The sequence below is a fragment of the Coccinella septempunctata genome, chromosome 4 (assembly GCF_907165205.1).
Source record: "Coccinella septempunctata chromosome 4, icCocSept1.1, whole genome shotgun sequence".
Taxonomy (NCBI): domain Eukaryota; kingdom Metazoa; phylum Arthropoda; class Insecta; order Coleoptera; family Coccinellidae; genus Coccinella; species Coccinella septempunctata.
In genome coordinates, this window is record NC_058192.1 from 239,283 (window position 1) to 258,688 (window position 19,406).

Here is a 19,406-nt window from a genome sequence, read left to right on the forward strand (position 1 = left end):
TGTTTGTCGAAACAAATCAATCGAAAATTATTCAACGAGAGTAAACGGGATAAAAATCCGGCGTCAATTGAGAATATTAGTAACGGGAAAAAAAGGGGGGTTAGAGAGTTGAGTTTGGGTTTAACGACCGCACCGTAGGCCTACATAATGTTTTTCTGAGATGGATAGGAAACGCGTTCTCCAGCCAGAGCCTAACCTTAACCTAATCTCTTGTCCTTCCCGACTTGGCAACCAGGCCTTCAATTGAGCCTGCGTCCCGGGCGCCTGCGAGCGTCGTCAGTCCCGCGACGGCAGCGTCTAGATCGCGATGCCCAGCGTCCGTAGCTGATGGCGACCTCGACGTCCCCGTACCTCGCACCTAAAAAGACCGAATCGCACACTCTTACGCAATAACGCAGTTACAGTGAGTGAAAATGCAAAATAATCAAGAGGGGCCAAGTCCGGCCGCGACGGGGGCCACCGGTACCGCCAGCACCAAGAGCCACGTCAACGGCGGCAGGTTCGATTTCGACGATGGTGGCACTTACTGCGGAGGCTGGGAAGAGGGTAAAGCCCACGGACACGGGGTGTGCACTGGACCTAAAGGACAGGGAGCCTACTCAGGATCTTGGCATTACGGATTCGAAGTTTCTGGGGTCTATAATTGGCCGAGGTAACGTTACACTGACTCAACCACACGAGCAGCACACGGCTGATGCCTAGTACATCGAACTGTGTTGCCAGAAATCTCGGAATTCCGCAAATTGATCAACATATCGCTTAAATTGTTCAGGATCAAATTTTTTCTTATCACACAGATTCAACCCGAAACGAATACCTCGAAACGAAAAACATCTTTCACTCGAGTGACAGACATTTGAGGGCTACTGTTGCAATGATCTATTTTTCAGACGAATAGTGGTTATGTTTTCAATTTTGATTCGTTCCATTCCACTTTGATCTCCATGCTCAGGCCGTGGTTCTGTTTGTTTTAGGAGAACCATAATACGAGAGGGAATTAGAATCTTATGGCCCTATGCACCGTTTCATCGAACAAAGATACAATTCTCAAACCACGTCTAAGCGTTGAATTTCTATGAAAAATAAAGCTCAAGAATTTAATCTTCGTGTAATGAAACGGTGTTTTCGACTTACCAACTACCTTTGATTGCCTGTTCGCAGTCAGAACTTTAAACCCTTCTTTGCACAAATTGTTGTACCTACATGCTGGACTCATGCTATATAAAATTTAACCATATATACTTTGAATTTCAAGAATTCAGCATCAACAAAATCGGAAATATCATTTTTTTATTGTCACCCCTGAATTTTCTTATGTCTTTTAATGAAATTTGGTTAAATATTCGAATATCATCATACGACAAGCCTCCCAGCTTTTTATTCTGATGGCCCCAATTGAGATGGGAAAATGAAGGGGTGATTGCCTAATTTTTGGAGTATAAAAGTTAGGATGAACTAAAAAATAAAATAAAAATTCACAAAGAACACTTTAAATACGAAACTAAGAATAATTAATAACTTAAATATTTCACAACAAAAAGGTTTCCTTATTAAAATAAAACATTCTCCAGTTTTTCGTTACTGTTGTGAGACTATTCATAAAATTATTCTCATAAAAATCTAAGAAAAGAATGTATGTTTAGCATTATTGGGTTTATTATTGATTAATCTAAGTATTTCCGTACATTATAGTATAAATCTAAAAAGAGAATTTAATTAGTGCGATATAGGAAACTAGGGATTGGAACTAAGCATACTCACTTTGAAAACTTGTCATCTGTTTTCTCGCCATCACGTGAATTCTGTTTTTCCCAAATTCCTTCATTTTTCAACATACAATATGTATATACCCTCATATTTCGTTCCAATATCTGCATCTTCCTATTAAATATCAGAAATATGTAAACGATTTAAGAATGAACTATAATCCACCATCGATGCATAAAATAATCATATTTACCCCCGGTTTCATAAAGCTCGATCGGGGAATCAACGCTTGATTGACAGATAAACGTCAATTTGTTTTCAATCAATAATTCAGTCATAAGAATTCGGAATTCAATTCTCGAATCAAATTATGATCTATATACATCTATTCAATGATTCTAAATTGCTTCTTGTTCAATATATGTAGGAATGAAAAAGTTTTGGTGATTTCGTTTTTGAAATCCAGTGACTGTAAAATCGTTGATCGGGCAGTAAGAGTTTTATGAAACCCGCTGTATATCTGTTGAAAATGAGGTGAGATATTTTAGAAATCATCTTTCCACAGTTCTGGATAAAGTAGAGTATTCTATTCGCATATTGCGATGACACCCTCTGTCTGTGATTCTTACCATGAAGTTTGATAGACCAGTGAATAATGGCTCATTAAACACAAGTGATTTATGAATGTTGGATGGACAAAAATGGTTTATGATTAATTTTTCATTATTATCGACCTCCATGGTAAAAATCGAATACGATGAAATGCGAGATCTTGATCATCTAGTCTTTGTTCAAGTTCCAGAACATATAAATGATGGTGTGGGAGATTTTTTTTACTCGTAGAAGGGTATAAATAAAACAATGATTTGTCCATCATTGCTGATGCAGTGAAAGACACGATCGGATCCGTTTGTCATAAAATCTCGAGCATCGCTTCTGTCACGAAATTATTAATAGCGATTCCTCGAAAATTTCATTGAAAATATGCGATGGTTGTACAGGATCACCGGATGACGAATCCACCATCCTGAACGGTTTCCGCGGCACGCTTTGAATCATGTTTTCCGATGCGGCAGTGAAAGTTCCCCGGATTTTCCGAAAATGCGCGTATTCCGGCAACGCGATTTCCATAGGCTGTTTGGCTCGTAACCCAAATCAAACTGCCGCATGCTCGGAGGTTGCCAGATCTTATCGGATTTAATTTATTATTGTTGAATCTATTATCAGCTCCCTCGATTATTTACAAAAGGATTCCGGAGTACGCTTATACCAAAACTTCTTTATATCGCACTTATGCCGAAGGAAAGGAAACGGTCTATACTTAGTAACCATTTATCCAATCCTCGATTGGAGTTTAATCGACGCAAATTTTACACTAGGTACCTAACTATATGATCAGACTAGCTAGAATCCAATGACTTTGTGATCACTTTATCCAAAAATGAATGAGTGTCATAGTGACTTTTTTTAACTATGACTTCTAAGGTAGCCAAATGCCCATGACTACCTTAAGTGTCATAGTGACTTTCTGGGCGTATATCTACGTCAGAATGTTATAGTTAGAAGAATTAAAAGTAACTATGTCTCTTAAGGTAGTTAAGGTAGCCAAATGTCCATGACTACCTTAACTACCTTAAGAGCAAGAGTCATAGTTACTTTTAATTCTTCTAACTATAACATTCTGACGTAGATATACGCCCAAAAAGTCACTATGACACTTAAGGTAGTCATGGGCATTTGGCTACCTTAGAAGTCATAGTTAAAAAAAGTCACTATGACACTTAAGGTAGTCATAGTTACAAAATGTAACGAAGTTGACCTTCGAAAAATCCCCAAAAAGATGGGGTCACTCCATTTCTCCAAATATTATAGAGTTAGGTTAGTTGCATTTCTCTTTCGTTTACGTCTTACCATCTAAGTACGAAAACCTGTTCAGTGCAGGAGCAGAATGGTGATGATGTATCAGGATGAACGAACTCCGATCGGGAAGTTTTGAAGAACAATATGTTTTTTTTATGAAGGATGTGTTTATTTCACGAAAGAATAAATAAAAGAAAAGTCATTAAATAAATAAGGTAATAAATAAATAAATATGTGAATGAATGCTACTTAAATTATGCACGATTTACATACGTACACATTTTACTTTGGGTTTGGGACAATCGAATATTTTATACAAATATTTTCTGAATTCCTTCTCAGTCAGGCACGGTCCTTTATATTCGACAACAGGTACTAGCAGAACTCTGGGATTTTTTCCTGTAGTCTCTGCTGAAGTGCTACAATCTGAGGTTTCGTTCGTTTCACTAGATGACGATTCAGTTGAACTTGATCCACATAAATCTGAAAAAAAAATATGTTGATAACGAAAAAATATCCAGTTATTTTTTTACCGTACCTGTTGTTGATTCCCCTATTGAAGAGGTCTCTTGGTATCCATCATTTGTTGTAGTTTCGGTTTCTGAAAAATGATAAATTTTCATTTCATCAGGTCCAAATAGAGCATTTGGTACAATTGTTGTTTTGAACTAAACTTTACCTTGTAATGTTGTTTCTTCAGTTACTGTGGAGTCAGTGGTCGAAAAGTATGTTGATTCGTCTGTATTCGAATTCCATGAAGATTCAGTTGTTGAGGTTGACTTCTCTTCATCACTACAATCATTAGTGAATCCGCTACTTTGGTTTGAAGTTGTAGATGAATAGGTTGTGTCATCTGTTACTCCATTCTCCGATGATTCACTTGTGGAAGAGGTGTTCCCTTCATCATCTAAATCAGTGGTGGTTTTACTACTTTGAGTTGAAGTAGAAGATGAGTGTGCTGAATCATCTGTTGTTATACTCGAATAGGATTGAGTTGTTGATGTTGAGGTTCCTACATCATCGTCATTCGTCGTCATTCCACTACTTTTTGTTGAAGTATCAGTTGAGTACGTTGAGTCATTTGTTATTCCATTCTCAGATTCAGTTGTAGAGGACGTATTCCCTTCATCGTCAAAGTCGGTAGTGGTTTCATTACTTTGGGTTGAAATGGTTGTTGTTTCCGACGAATTTTCTGTTGTCGAGTCATCTGATTCGTTTGATTCTGAAGTTTGTGATGAACTACTGCCACTACCGTCATCAGACGTTGTTTCAATTCCGTCATGGAGAGTGGTTGAATGAGTCTTCCCAGTGGTGGTGCTCATTTCTGAAGAATCTTCGGTTGTTGAATCATCTGAGGTACTCGATTCATCTGATTCTGAAGTTTGCGAATCGCTGTTTGCATTATCGGTCGTTGTTGAATAATCTTGAGTTGATGTTGATCTTCCTTCATCATCACAATTCGTCGTCATTCCACTACTTTGTGTTGAAGTAGAAAATGATTCTGTTGAGTCAGATGTTTTTCCATTCCCAGAAGATTCAGTCGTTGAAGTTGACTTGTCTTTATCATTGAAATCAGTAGTGGTTTCAGTATTTTGGGTTGAAGTAGAAGATTTAGTCGTTGAAGATGTTTTTCCTTCATCACCAATATCCGTAGTGATTTCACTGCTTTCAGTTGAAGCAGTATATGATTGTGTTGAATCATCTGTTATTGTAATTGAAGATTGGGTTGTTGAAGTTGTAGTGGCCTGTGTTGAATAACCTGTTATTCCATTCCCAGAAGATTTAGTCGTTGAAGATGGAGTTAAAGTAGAGTATGAGTTCGTTGTCAATCCACTACTTTGAGTAGATGACTGTGTTGAATCGTGTGTTATTCCGTTTCCAGAAGATTCAGTCGTTGAAGACGTCTCTCCTTCATTATCATTAGTGATTCCACTAGGGTGAGTTGATGTAGGATTTGAGTATGTCGAATCGGTTGTTATACCGTCCGTGGAATATTCACTTGTACCATAACTCGTCGTTGAAGTAGTTGAGGAGTATGTTGAATAATCTGTTATTCCTTTCGTAGAAGATTCAGTTGTTAATGGATCATTTGTGGTTGAATCACTATCGTTGTTTTCACAAGATGTAGTTTTATCTGTTTGTTGATACATGGAGGTAGTATGAGATTCAGATGAACTCTCTGTGTCGTCCAAGGAAGATGAACTGTCGGTTCCAGAGTCATCAACGGTAGTTTCAAACGGATTTAGTGTTGTTTCTCTATCGCCTGCAACAGTGGTGGACTGACTTCCCTTGGTTGAAGAAGTTATCGAACCAGACGAATTTTCCGTGGTTGAATCGTCATGTGTACTTGATTCATCCGATTCCGACGTTTGTGACGAATCGCTGCTACTATCATCAGACGTTGTTCCAGCTCCATCGTAGGTGGTTGAAGTCGTTGTCAGGTAGTACTTAGGGGTAGTGGATCGACTTCTTTTAGTCGAAGTACCAAGTTCCGATGAATTTTCTGTTGTCGAGCTATCCGATTCGTCTGATGTTTGCGATGAGTCACTACTTTCATTGATTGTGGTGGATTGAGTTCTTTCTGTTGAAGTATAGGGTTTTAACGGATCAACCGTTGTTGGATCAGACGAGGTGCTCGATTCATCAGATTCCGAGGTTTGCGAAGAGTCGCTGCTTGAATCGTCAGAGGTTCCTCCATCTTCTGGTACGGTTGATTGAACCCTTCCGGTCGTGGTACTAGATTCCGGGCAATTTTCTGTCGTCGAATGGTCTGGATTTCCGGATTCGTTAGATTCGGACGTCGATGAATCGTTACTCTGGTTGTCGGAGGTTGATCCGTCATCACTGGTGGTTGATTGCGTTTTTCCAGTTGTTGAAGTAGTCGTTTCCGATGAATTGTCGGTTGTTGAGTCATCTGATTCGTTTGATTCTGAGGTTTGTGATGAGCTGCTGGCACTACCGTCATCAGACGTTGTTTCAGTTCCGTCTTTGAGAGTGGTTGAATGAGTCTTTCCAGTGGTGGTGCTCATTTCCGAAGAATTTTCGGTGGTTGAATCGTCTGATGTACCTGATTCATCTGAAGTTTGCGACGAATTGCCATTTGCATTATCGGTGGTTGTTGAAGTAGTCGTTGAGGAACTTTCAACGGTTGAATCATCGTCGGATTCCGATGTTTGAGAGGAATCTGTACTTACATCATCAGTAGCTGATCTGGGATCATCGGGGGTAGTTGAATAGCTCCTTGTTGAGGTTCCCGTCGATTCTGAGCACCCTTGGGTCGTCGAGTCGTTTTGGGTATTCGATTCGTTGGATTCTGACGTTGAACAACTTCCACTTGCATCATCGTCGATTTTATCATCCGTTGTAGCGAGTTTCACAGAATTTGTCGTTGATTCAGTTGATGTCAGTGATTCATCCGATTCCGATGTTTGTGATGAATCACTATCCTCGTCGTTTTTTGAACCTGTTGAAGAATCCTCGGAATTTTCTGCTGTGAAGGGGTTCACAGTCGTCTGTTCCGATCCAGGCACTCGATGTGTTTCATCGGAGATTGAAAAATCCTCTTTGTGAAACCCCATCGTTGATTGGTCCTCTGCCATTTGGGTAACGTCAGTTGTGGTAGCCGATCCGAAATTATCCATTCCGAAAATTGGCACTTTTTTCTTCGGGTGGTAGTCAACTAGGTCACCCCTCGTGTACTTGTTTGATACGGTCGAAATGTCGCTGCTATACAGTTCGGGAGTTGTGTAGTCTTTATCGTCGTCGTCTTCTAGTGCGATCTTTTTTTTGTGCGACGATGAATTCGGAGGATCCTTGGGATTCTTCTGCGTTAGGGAGATAATTTCATCAGAGCCAGTTGGAGTACTCGATTCCGGGTTTGTTTCATCCTCTGTAGCACTGAAGAACGTTGTGGTATGATACGGTTCGGAGTTGGAAGTTACCATACTTTCTTCGTCACCAGTTGGAGTCGCTGATGTTTCTTCAGTTTTCTCGTTATCAGTTGTAGATGTATCACCCATGTCTATTAGGGTTGTCGAACGACCTGGTCTTGTTGAATTATCTTCACTGGATTCGGTTGTATGCGTCGAAAAATCACTAGTTTCTCGGTTAGACTGGTCCAAATTTGATCCATCAACTCCTACATTCTTCGACGAACTAGATCCAGTTCTTTCCGTAGTCGAATTTTCATCACCAGTGGTTGGTTTCCCTTTGGACCATCCCAAAGCCAGGGCATCGTCATCGTAGTAATCAGGATCGTTGGCGGGACGCTTAGGGGTCGTTTTACCACCACCATCAGTGCCATTTTTCCCCGGAGTGGTAGATTGGGCAGCATTATCGATACTCTTACAGGTGCACGGTTGACTGTTGCTCAACAGATGCGAAAGGATCTCGACGAGATGACCCAACTGGCAGGATTTCTGGGAGGGTTTGATCTTGGACCACCAGCCATCTTCGCAGGCGGGTGCACTGTCGATTTCACTGGTTTTCGAGAGAAAAATCACCGCGAATAGAGCGAGCACAGCCGGCTGCGCTAGCTTCATTTTACTATTTGAAATACCCTCGGATAAAATTGATTATATTTTTGAACCGCGCGTGACTTAACGATGGCTAACTTATCCTTTAATGCAAGGTGAAGTCGACGGTGGGTTTATATATATATATTGATCAGAATGTTGTGTTTTCACCTCAACTTTTGATCACGTAGGTAAAAACGACGACGTATCTTCTTGAACTGGTCAAGATTGGTCCTCGTCCGGAAGATGGGAAGGAGGATAATTCTCGGGGATGTAACAGTATTTCCAGGGGATTTTTTCGAAATAGGAATTCGTCCGACTGTTTACATTGTGTACGTCGTTAATAAGCATGCCATTCGAACGAAAATACTAAACATAAACAATGGAAGGTTCTACGTAACGCGAAAATGTAAACAAATAAAATTTGTTGTTATTAGCTCTTCGATCGATTCGAAACTGACTGGATTTTATACTTACGATTTGTAGATCTTTCGGTAACTGACAAGTATTCTTTCTAAAAGCATCGTAAACGGAAATTTTCTGACTTGACCTACTCTAGAATCATTATACCCACATATAAAGCTATATGCGCAAATCGTTTTTCCAAAATTATCGAATAATCCCAACTGATACTCGTAAAAAATTATTTCCATCGAGGTTTTATCCTACCAACATTCCTTTATCTATCTTATAGGTCTCACTTCTTAGGAACTCTACTAAAATCGACCAAAACGAAGTGGCAATTCAATTCTCTAATTTCTAGGGTTGGTTGAGGTCTGGTTGCGTCTATCCATAATGCCCATAATCCAGTTGATAGTTTCAAAGTTATAGACATTTAAAATTTGTTTTCCAATATTGAAAAAAAACCAAATCCAATTGAGTTGAAACTCGATAATTTGTTGTAAAATAACAATACGAAGATTTGCGCAAAATTCCGTGAGGATTAAGGCAACGAAAAAGTCCAAAAAAATAAATTACTGTCTCTGTGAACTATCCAGAATATATCGCTCAAATTTTGCATGAACATTAAAAATCTTATTCAAGAGCTGAGCACTAGTTTACAACTTGATCAGATTCTAATTCTCGTAAATATTGCGAAAATACTATCTTTAAGTAACCAAGCAGCTTTGGGCTAGTCGAGTACATGGATGGGCGACCAGCCTGGTTGTGAATTTCACATCGGTGATATTTTCTTTTATGCCTCACTCAAATTTTTTCAATACAAAGGGTTTTTTTGTTTCCTGGAACCAATAGATCCACAGCTGAGTGAACCTCCAAATTTTTTAACCTTAATTCTCTCTCAGAATATCCCCTATGAAGCGAATCCTTCTATTTCTTTGTCAAGTGCACCGTGAGTTCATTAATCGGAGCGCATTCGCTATTCGGAATTGCCAATTCCGCTAAAAAATCTGTTTTTGTTGAAATACGTGGAACCTTCGGAACGATTTCAGAATTCATGATTTTGTTGAAAATTCGTCGGCTTTCCCGCGCGCCAACATCGCGAAAAACTAAAACACGGGAGGTCACTGCGTTATCGACTTTCCTCAATGTCACGATCTTTCTTATATAAGGTGAAAGTTCGACCGAGGGAATCCGTAGATCGAGATGGCAAATTTCAGAGTCGTCCTGTTCGTTTCGCTCTTGGTAGCTGCGTGTTTCAGGTTGGGGCGCACCGCCCCCCAAGAAACAGCCTGCCTGAAGACTCCCTCGTTTAACTCGACCGAAAAATCCTGCATATTCCAGTATTTCCTGAAGACGTTGACCGATCTGATCCAGCAGTACGAGCCGCCAGTGTGTGCAACGAGCGAAGGTCCAGGGAATGCCACTACAGCTGTGCTGAATAATTGATGTCATCCTTCGAATATGTAATGGAGAAACTGTGTGCAATATATCGATTTCTCATTGTCTATTATTTCTTTATTTTCCTTATACCCCTGCTAGGTGTGAGCCATCTGAGAAAAGATGGCCAGGCATTCCATTATTTCCAATAATGAAATTAATAGACTTGACAAATTTCCCATAAAATCGCTAATTGCTCAAAATATTCACATAAAGTCTATAAATTATTATTAAACATGTTTTAATAACTCGAACCTCTTGTTTTGGTTCAAATCAAAGTGTTATGAAAACAAAAATTTCGCTGTAATAGTTCATCTGAATGTTATGCACATTAACTTGATAATTTTTTAATTGCTGCTTAATACCGAAGAACAGTTCAGTGTCTGTTATTTTTGAAAGGAGGGTCCCATTTATGAACTAATAAAATATTAAATTTTTTTTATCTTTTCAGAGAAGTAATGAAACTCTTTTTTTCAGTGGAAGCTGCTTCGAAGGTCAGTGGCAGAACGGAAAGAGACATGGATTGGGTGTGGAGACGAGAGGGAGATGGATATACAGGGGGGAATGGACGCAAGGCTTCAAAGGCAGATATGGTGTTCGGCAATCAAACACTTCAACTGCGAAATACGAGGGAACATGGGCTAATGGATTACAAGACGGTTACGGTTCAGAAACATACGCAGATGATGGTGAGTTCTCCGTAAAAGCTCAATGAGATATTCGATTTTTTTCCGTTTAATCTAGAGGAAAACAAGAAATCACATTATGAAGGAACTAGTAGGCCCAGATATCCACCTTTAGGGCCGATTTGCCTTGAAAAACTATAATGAAATGAATTTCATAAATACCGAGGACAAAATCACTATCGATGAGTTGAATCGGTACTACCCACCCCTGTCCGTGACAACCACAGAACACTTAGTGCTAATATTAGTGATCTGTGGTGCTAACCACAACACACCATATGTATACTCGTGTTCTATGGTGTTAATCCCACAACCATCGAGTTTTACTCGAAGTCACCACCATAGACCTTTCAGACATCAAACATCGATAGGTCTTTGTTCCTACACAACCGATAATATTCTTTTTCTTCGAATATACCAATAACCTGCATGCGTTTCGCAGATTACAGTGACCCGCTATTAATAATACTCAGATTTTCACATGATGAGTAAGCTACAACGGTCATATCCAGCCGAAATCGACCGTCAGCAAACGACAATCATCGATTGGTCACCCCCGAATCGCGAGCGATAAAAATCGTTTTTCCAATTTCCGTTCGATTATCCGGACCAAGCGTGAATTCGATGAATGAAATGACGTAATCTTGCCGAATGTTGTGACATAAAAATAACTCAGCCTTGTATATCCGTACACATTGAACTCAACTTTCCCTGATACGTACCATCCGACCCTGCACTTCTGCTGACGGAACTCTTGACGTGCCGACTTCATCGTGTTGACGAAACGAATAATGGAATCCGTCGATTTTATTTCAAACGAAACTGCACTTCGACATTGTTAGATAATTATACCTTCGGCTGAAAATACTGCGACGTTCATATCGATAATTTCACATGGAACAAACCGCCTTCATGAAGAATAACAGAATAAAATCAGAAAGAGGATCAAAGGTTGCCTTAAAAAAAAGAATTTCCTAAATACCTGACAAATTGCTTGTTCTATTTCATTTCAACATCGATCCGTCTTAAAAAACACTTTACGTTCACTTATGCACCACGAAAATGGGGCTTCCATTTTTCTCCATTTCGGAAACAGCAGAACTGATTAGTGTTTATCTATGGAACTGATATCTAATTCAGTGCACCATACATTCTTCTATGTTTATGCCTATCACAGAAACATAATCTTCTCTGTGCTTGAATTTATTCTTCGGCAAATATAAAACTCTATGTTCCTCCTGATTAAAGGTTATGTTCGTGATATTTTTCTCGATTCTAAGTTTATGATTTGCTGTTATATTTCGAAACTAATTTTCCTCTCGTTGATTTCGAATATTCCTCTGACTGCAGGTACATATCAGGGGCAATGGATGCGCGGCATGAGGCACGGTTACGGCATAAGGACGAGCGCGCCGTTCGGGAAGGCTTCCAAATACAGGGCGAACAAAAATATAAGGGCATCGCTCACTTCCCTCAGGAGCTCGGACATCGGGAATGCCGCGCCTCCGGAAGCGGTGGAAAAGAGAGACCGAAGGGCCGAGGACGCCAGGGGCGGTTTCGTACTGAAGAAAAGCAGCGCAGAGCCACAAGTCAGGAGGAGGTCGCTCGGATCGGGGAACATAAAGAAGGGTATTCTGATGGTGAGTTTTTTGTTTTAATTAGAATCTATTTGTCTACAATCTATGCTCAAAATTAAGTTTTCAATATGTTCTCTTGTAATTCAAGAAAGACGTTGTGTGTGGCTGTGGAAAAAGCTGTTCTGTATATGAATGGTATGTGACTGCTTGACTTACAGATTGAAACTATCCGTGAACGTTGAAGACGTTGAATTCTAGCGTGATTTCTGGATGTGAATGAAATAAAACACTGCTTTCTATGGTCCTACACTACGGAATAATCAGTCACAGAATGTGATTATAATCCAAATCCTTACTTTTTCTTATAACAAGGGAGCATAGAAATAACTTAACTATTGCAAGTGATTTCAAATACTCTATGATTTTCATTTCAGGGCCTCAAGTTGAAAAAGCAACGGAGCACAAGCGACCTGGAAGGGAAAAGATCGGGTACAACAGGTAGCATCAGGTCGGCAGGTTCAAGCTCTTCCTGGATGAGTACGGATTCTATGCAATCCGGCTTGACGAACACTTCCATTCCGTCAGATTCCAACGCCAGTTTTGTTGTTGAGGTAATTTTTTATTATCATACTAGTAGGCCAAAAGATCCACTTTTTCTCGGACCGAACTGTCTCAAAAAACTGAGGCCAAAAAAACACGGTCTACGGTCCGTCGACATTTCTGACGTTCACCAAAAGCAAATGTAAACAAATCTACGTCAGTGGTCAGTTTGTAAAAAGTGAGGTTAACACCGACCATAGACAGGGGTGGGTAGTGCCGATTTAATTCATCGATAGCGAAAAGAAGTGTTTTTTGGCCTCGGTATTTATGAAATTCATTTTATTATGGTTTTTAAAAACTCTTGTTCGTTCTATCAGATCTATTTCTCTGACCTCACTTACTTTTCGTTTTCAGGACGAACAGATGGACCCCAACGTGACCGAGACGTACATGGGCGAATGGAAGAACGACAAGAGGTCCGGTTACGGCATCAGCGAACGTTCGGACGGTTTGAAATACGAGGGCGAATGGTTCGCGAACAAAAAATACGGTTACGGCGTGACGACGTTCAGTAACGGCGACAAAGAGGAGGGCAAATACAAGAACAATGTGCTAATCACCTCGTCGAAACGAAAACTTTTCCTAATGCGATCCGCGAAGTTCCGCGAACGGATAGAGGCGGCCGTGAACGCAGCTCAGCGAGCCTCCAAGATCGCCCTCCAGAAGGCGGACATAGCGATAACGAGGACGGCGACTGCCAGGGGCAAAGGCGAACAGGTACGTACCTTCATATCCTTTGAAATTTTTCGCTTATTGACCATGAAAAAAACCTTTTTGTCTGTGCAACCAATCAGAATGAGAAACATATGTACCAAAGTTTATGTTTCGGTTGACAGGCCGATCAGTCCGCCGCGCAGGCCAGAGACGACTCCGACATAGCGTTGGCGGTGGCCAAGCAGTACGCGCCCGACTTCAAGCAGCCGGGCCTGGAGAGGCTGAAGCAGAGACAGATGGCGGCACGGAGCAGGATCAACAGCGACATGGAATCGAAGACTACGAACGCCGTCAACGAGACGGAACCGAAACAGAACGACTACAATCAGATGAACTCTAACCCAGCGCAGAAAATAGACAATCCCGTCGGTAATTCCATAAACAACTACAATCAGAGCTATCAGGATCGGATATCCAACGATCACCAGCAGTACCAACACCAACAGCAGTATCAGTATCAGAACAGGCTCAATTCGGTCAGCGCGGTAGACGGCGGCGGCAATCCCTACAACAAACCGAACGCGATGAAAAATCATCACGTGCACGAGTTCGGGCCGCAGATGCCGAACAACGTGGATAAGATGAACAACGATTATCTTTCCAAACCGAGAAATTCCATCGCGATGGAAAACCACCATAACCCGGATAGTCATGGGAATAGCATTTTGAGGAAGATGTCCAGAGTGTCGAGAGATCGACCTTACTTGGGTGAGTAATGTATGATATTAAATTTTTCAACATTTTACTTACAGTTTCTTTACCCGGTTTGTGCCGGACAACTTATGTATAATTTCTCACCAGTCCCAGATTTTTCCAAATTTGGGCCTATACCATGATAACAGCACACGAGAAAATGTAGACAAGATATTCTTGGTTGTAGGGACTTAAAATCAGACAGAGCACTCATTTTCGTCAGATCCAAGCATAATTTATCCGACATTCGGCTCTTGAAACACTAGAACAATAATGGCCGCCTTTTTTTATGTCAAAGATCCGAAATTCTGTGAATTTTCATACCACAGATTGTCTTCCCTTCATTCAAACTTATCTTCTTTTTTACTATCAAATAACGAATCTATGGTGTTCTGATACTCTATGGTGCAGCTGACAGAACACTGAATAAGGAAGTAGAATTCTATTTCAGTTGGTTCTAAATCATTTGGCGGAATATTCACGTACATCATCTCGTATTTATCTGAGATCTTTCTTTTCAGGAAATATCAGTCAACAATCATCGATAGACCACTTCGACCACTACAAACGACCGCCAAGCAGAGATTCGAGCGTGGACAGGTATTCCAGGGCCACCGGCCGGCTGTCGGCCACCGGTTCCCGACAGGCGAGCATAGACAGGACGATCAAACCCAGCGAGACGCCGGACAGGACGATAAGGGCGCCCTCGATAGCGCGCAGCACGACGCCCGTACCCAACGTTCCTCAGCAAAATTTCCAGAATCGCAACGGCGGCGTTTTCAACGCTTCCAGCAGCTCCTCGATGGCGTCGAACGGTAGCGTCCAGAACAGTCCTCCCTTCGAAGACATCATAATGAGGAAGAGGGGTCTGGGTCAGGATATTATTCCTTCGCCGAATCAGCCGAAGAGGACTGAGAGTCTATTCATTCCCGGTGGCGGCGTTGTCGGTGCCGCGCCTCCCTCCAATGCCAAGGTGAGTTCTTTTTTCGTTTTGACGTTTTCAGTACGTCCGATGTTTTATGATTTTCTCAAAAATTGCAAATTTTCTCCTTGCTCGATTCTTTCAATTTCGCATCATATCAAGAAAGAGCGCGGGTAGAAATTCCAGAAACAGCAGAACTGGCATATAATTCAGTGCACCATTGTTCTTCTATGTTTATGTCTATCACAGAAACATAATCTTCTCTGTGCTTAAATTTCTTCTTCGAATTGGTCGGTAAATGTCAAACTCTATGTTCCTGCTGTTTAAAGGTTATGTTCATAATAATTTTCTCGTTTGTAAGTTCAGGATGTTCTTCTCAGTACTGAAAGCTGTTATATTTTGAAAGTCATTTTCAAAGCGCGGGTAAAAAGTGATATCACGAATTGGATAATAATTATGATCTGATTGAGGCTATGAATATCTATGAATCTGATCAGGATGTTTCACAGAGGACCATCGATCAAAGATTTTTATGTAAAAGCTGCGATGAAACTTCGGAACGTTAATTTTTTTTTTCTGGTTGTCATTATTTCGGATAGGTTTATTTTTGCGAGTAATGAGGCAAAATCGTTTTTTCATAACGCCAGACGTCCGTCGTCCGTACGTATTGCCAGCTGGAACGTGACTCACCTTCGCCCAAGAAACAATAATAACAAATTTCATACTTAGGTATTCGCCAATATGGTAACAAATTCAGTGCGCCTCGTTCGACGGAGCGGCGTCTAAAGTGGGGCGCGTCGAATATCTAAAAGCGTCGCTCAGCTATTACGGCGTTGTCATGATTTTAGAATTTGCGGGATCGCGGTTTCCAACAATCGAACTTCGGGTGTAGGTGGTAGCTGTTTATTGACCCGTGTATTGTTGGCGGTCATTCTCATCGGCTTTTTCGTCTTTCGACCTTTTTTCTCCTTAATTTCTCATATGTTCGACAGTGAGCTCATTTCGTAGTACATGACAAGTTTTCTGACAGCTCATTTTTGAATTATTTTCGATTTGTGAATTCTGTGGGGCTACAGTCAAGATCGTTTGGGCACAGAACATCTTCTTCTTTTTATTTTAGTGTGCATGGCTGGCGCCATCTTCACAGGGATACACAGAACATCAACCCTCCAAATTCCATAGACTTCATATAAAATAAAAACACAGAACATCAATATTCGAAATTCCATGGTCCAGCCTACAACGAACTTATTTCATGCTCCTCACATTTCGTTTCGAAGAAGAATCATCGTTAATAATTATGCTCTATGACGGTTGATGAGGTGGAACTTCCATATCCCCGAGTAGCGAGCTCTGAAACTTCAGAATTTCAAAGGACTCTTTATAGATGAACCCCGATCTTTCGGAAGATAAGCGAATGGACTGTTCGGGCTCATTTATCTCCTCAATTAGCGTTTCTCTTTTAATTATCGCTGTCCGATCCGGACCTTCCCGATTCCTTGCATCCCGAAATTTGGCAACGCTCGCCAAAAACTCCCGTAGAACATTCCGAATCCGTCTCATGGTCAAATTCAGTGCGGTGTCGGATCTCGGTGTTGTTCGAATTGTGTCTTGGGATTTCTCAGCATGAATTGGTATCAGGAGGACGACGAAGAAGACCTCCTGTTCTCTCCTGCCCTGATGGCGAGGAGAGCCAGCGAGAGTTGGATCGATACTCCGCCGATAGAGGTCATTATTGTCGCCCAACTAGATCGTAGATTAGAGCAGGGATTATAAATGCTAAAAAATTAATTTCCGAAATTGTTAACGTCGCGGATTTGAAGTTGCGTATTGCAATAACGAAATTTCCTTTTAGAATTTGGTGACGCAGTCTTCTCTGGCGCGAAAGAAATCACTGCCTGACGTACAAGAACTTCCAAGGGCCACTTACCAGATGAGCAGGGAAGAAGTATCGGCTTTGGGGTCGGCGAGAAGAGAAGAAGTCCGAAGGCAAATCGACGAAAAAGAACGATTGAAAGCGAATCCACTTTTGTGGTTGGTCAGCCCGCAGGTCAAGGTAAGTCGTAAAAACGCGTCGCTCCGTATACAGGGTGGGTCTTTGACTTGTACATACATAAATTTCAACGGTTATTTTTCGCTATCGATGAGTTGGTATTGCCATTACCCACCCTCGTCTGTGATCGCTGGTAACCTCACTTTTGTCAAACTGACGTGGAATTGTTCACATTTGCGTTTCGTAAACGTCAAACATCTCGTTTGTTTTCTTTTGCACAAATGATTATATGTATCAACCAGTCAAAGACTCGCTTTCTGTATAAGATACAGGGTGAGTCTTCATCGTATATCTTTGAAACCATCGAGTTGAACGTCCAGAGAGAAGTGTTCCTGAAATAATAAACATAATATTGAGAGTGGAATAAATTGCAGGATTGGATTTACCGACAGCAGCTGGTAATTGTTGTGCTTTTCGTCAACGTATGTCTCGCCATCATGTTCATCAAGTTGCTGACATAGTACAGGTTTTGCGTCATCAGTGGACGCTTTTTTTATCAAACATTACGACTAGATGAATTGGATATTTATATTATCGTGACAAACTTCAAAGGTGGATGATTCAGAAATGATATTTTATACTGATCTGCCTTATCTATTCATTATCTCAACTTATGAAATCGTATTAAGAACTTTTACTAAGGAATCGCGAATTTTTTAGGAATTCTTGGAAATTTTCCCATCGACCAACATTTTAGAACTGTAATGTTCTATATCGTGCTTATCTTGCGTTTTCTTTCTCGAATCTTGTATCCTAAAAACTTATCAAAGAGCTTTGAGAAATTCGTATATAATTTTTATACCAAATTATGAACTTGAAAAAGGGAATATTTATTACTGGACATCTTCCTTGTTCAAACCATTATCTAAGTGCGATTTGTTTCGATCCTTCGAAATAAAAATTAAGTGCCTTTGTTGAAATTGGTGATTTTCTTTCAAGAGAAATTATATCCAGTAAATTCAAAGATGCAAAAGCGTTTTCTTGAAAAAAAAATTCTTCTATATTCGAATTGAACTAATTCTAAAACTCGACCTTTCGAAAATATATATAGCTATACATTTATATACACATAATACTATATTCAATGTTGTGGTTACCTTTGAACTATTTTCGGCGTCATTTTACGATGAAAATGATCGCCACCAAAGTCGATTTTCTCTTTTAGACGTAACTTTTGAGAGATTTCTACTGAATTTTTTCCATTTCTGAATTATCTACCTGTCGTTTTGTAATCTTATATATTATATAATAATTGAGACATATTTTTACACTTTACTACAACGCAAGGTCGCGCGTAATCTTTTAAAGTTATTGTGTATATTTCACCCCTATTTGTATAGAAATTATTCAATTCTGCAAGACCTGATGTTGTCCTTTATTTTTTCTTCTATATTGTCAGATATGTTGAAGTCATTTTGCTGTTGGAGTTTTTTAGATTTTATCAACGCTATTATGTAGCAGACTCGTGCTAGGAATAAAGGAAATGCGAATAATTCTAAAGTTTATCGATATTTTTCGTTGAAAAAATGTATCTATGATATTTTCGTATTTCCTTTAATTCCGAAAATTATAGATGTAAGTTTAAATTGTTTGTTATTTATTCTATTAATAAATATATATTCATTGTTGAGCAATCGACTATCCTGAATCATTTCATTATTTCGATTATTATGAAAATGAATTAGGTTTTAATTCACTGTTATATTTGTGAATGATTTTTTTTGTCCGATTTTCATGAGCTTTGAAATTGTCCCCCTTTCATATTTGAGACTTATTGTCCCACCTCTAACTATATCGAATTATTTGTAGTTGTTGTTTGGACCTTTTTCTTAATTTCCAAGAAGTTATTTTTTCCGAACGAAAAAAATGTGAATTTATCTAGAGTTGGTGATTCATCATCGAACTCTTTGAATTGGTGATAAAATAGGATAACCTTCCACGTCGATTGAATTTTCTCGGTGGATTCTATTTGTACGGACGATTTGGAGCTCCAATATCAAACTAAAAAAAATTTGATGAGAAGAGAAGGAGTCTTTTGACGATCTACTTGTGCTTTCGTCACAAGAAGCACTGGTTAAGATTGGGTCAAATCGTTTTTTATGGAGCCGTCTTATCGATGATTAACGATTAAATTTGATAATGTCGATTATAAGAGATTTATGTCAAAAAATTTCTATTGATTTCTGAATAAATTTGTACTATCGAATTGAGTCTTTCAATCAAGGAACCCTTACTATTCAA

The 19,406-nt window shown here is 40.0% G+C and overlaps 2 protein-coding genes across 3 annotated transcripts; one reads left to right on the forward strand and one right to left on the reverse strand.

Moving 5' to 3' along the window:
- Nucleotides 1–240: 240 nt before the first annotated feature.
- LOC123312021 (junctophilin-1) lies at nt 241–19,371 on the forward strand. 2 transcript variants are annotated; one of them, XM_044896193.1, is made up of 9 exons: nt 241–652; nt 10,398–10,609; nt 11,957–12,246; nt 12,618–12,794; nt 13,138–13,500; nt 13,620–14,205; nt 14,712–15,163; nt 16,968–17,168; nt 17,540–19,371. In XM_044896193.1, exons 1-9 carry the CDS (start codon nt 414–416, stop codon nt 17,624–17,626), a joined length of 2,607 nt encoding a protein of 868 aa, XP_044752128.1. In that variant the 5' UTR covers nt 241–413; the 3' UTR covers nt 17,627–19,371. The 2 variants fall into 2 exon arrangements, with proteins under 2 accessions (XP_044752128.1, XP_044752129.1); XM_044896194.1 differs by lacking the exons at nt 241–652; nt 10,398–10,609; nt 11,957–12,246; ... (2 more) ...; nt 13,620–14,205; nt 14,712–15,163 and adding an exon at nt 16,505–16,840.
- On the reverse strand, nt 1,475–8,577 carry LOC123312018 (dentin sialophosphoprotein-like). The gene is made up of 4 exons (XM_044896187.1): nt 4,247–8,577; nt 4,106–4,168; nt 3,845–4,050; nt 1,475–1,881 (listed from the first exon to the last, which is right to left on the reverse strand). The coding sequence occupies exons 1-4, from the start codon at nt 8,106–8,108 to the stop codon at nt 1,822–1,824; spliced, it is 4,191 nt and encodes a 1,396-aa protein (XP_044752122.1). The 5' UTR covers nt 8,109–8,577; the 3' UTR covers nt 1,475–1,821.
- Nucleotides 19,372–19,406: the final 35 nt, after the last annotated feature.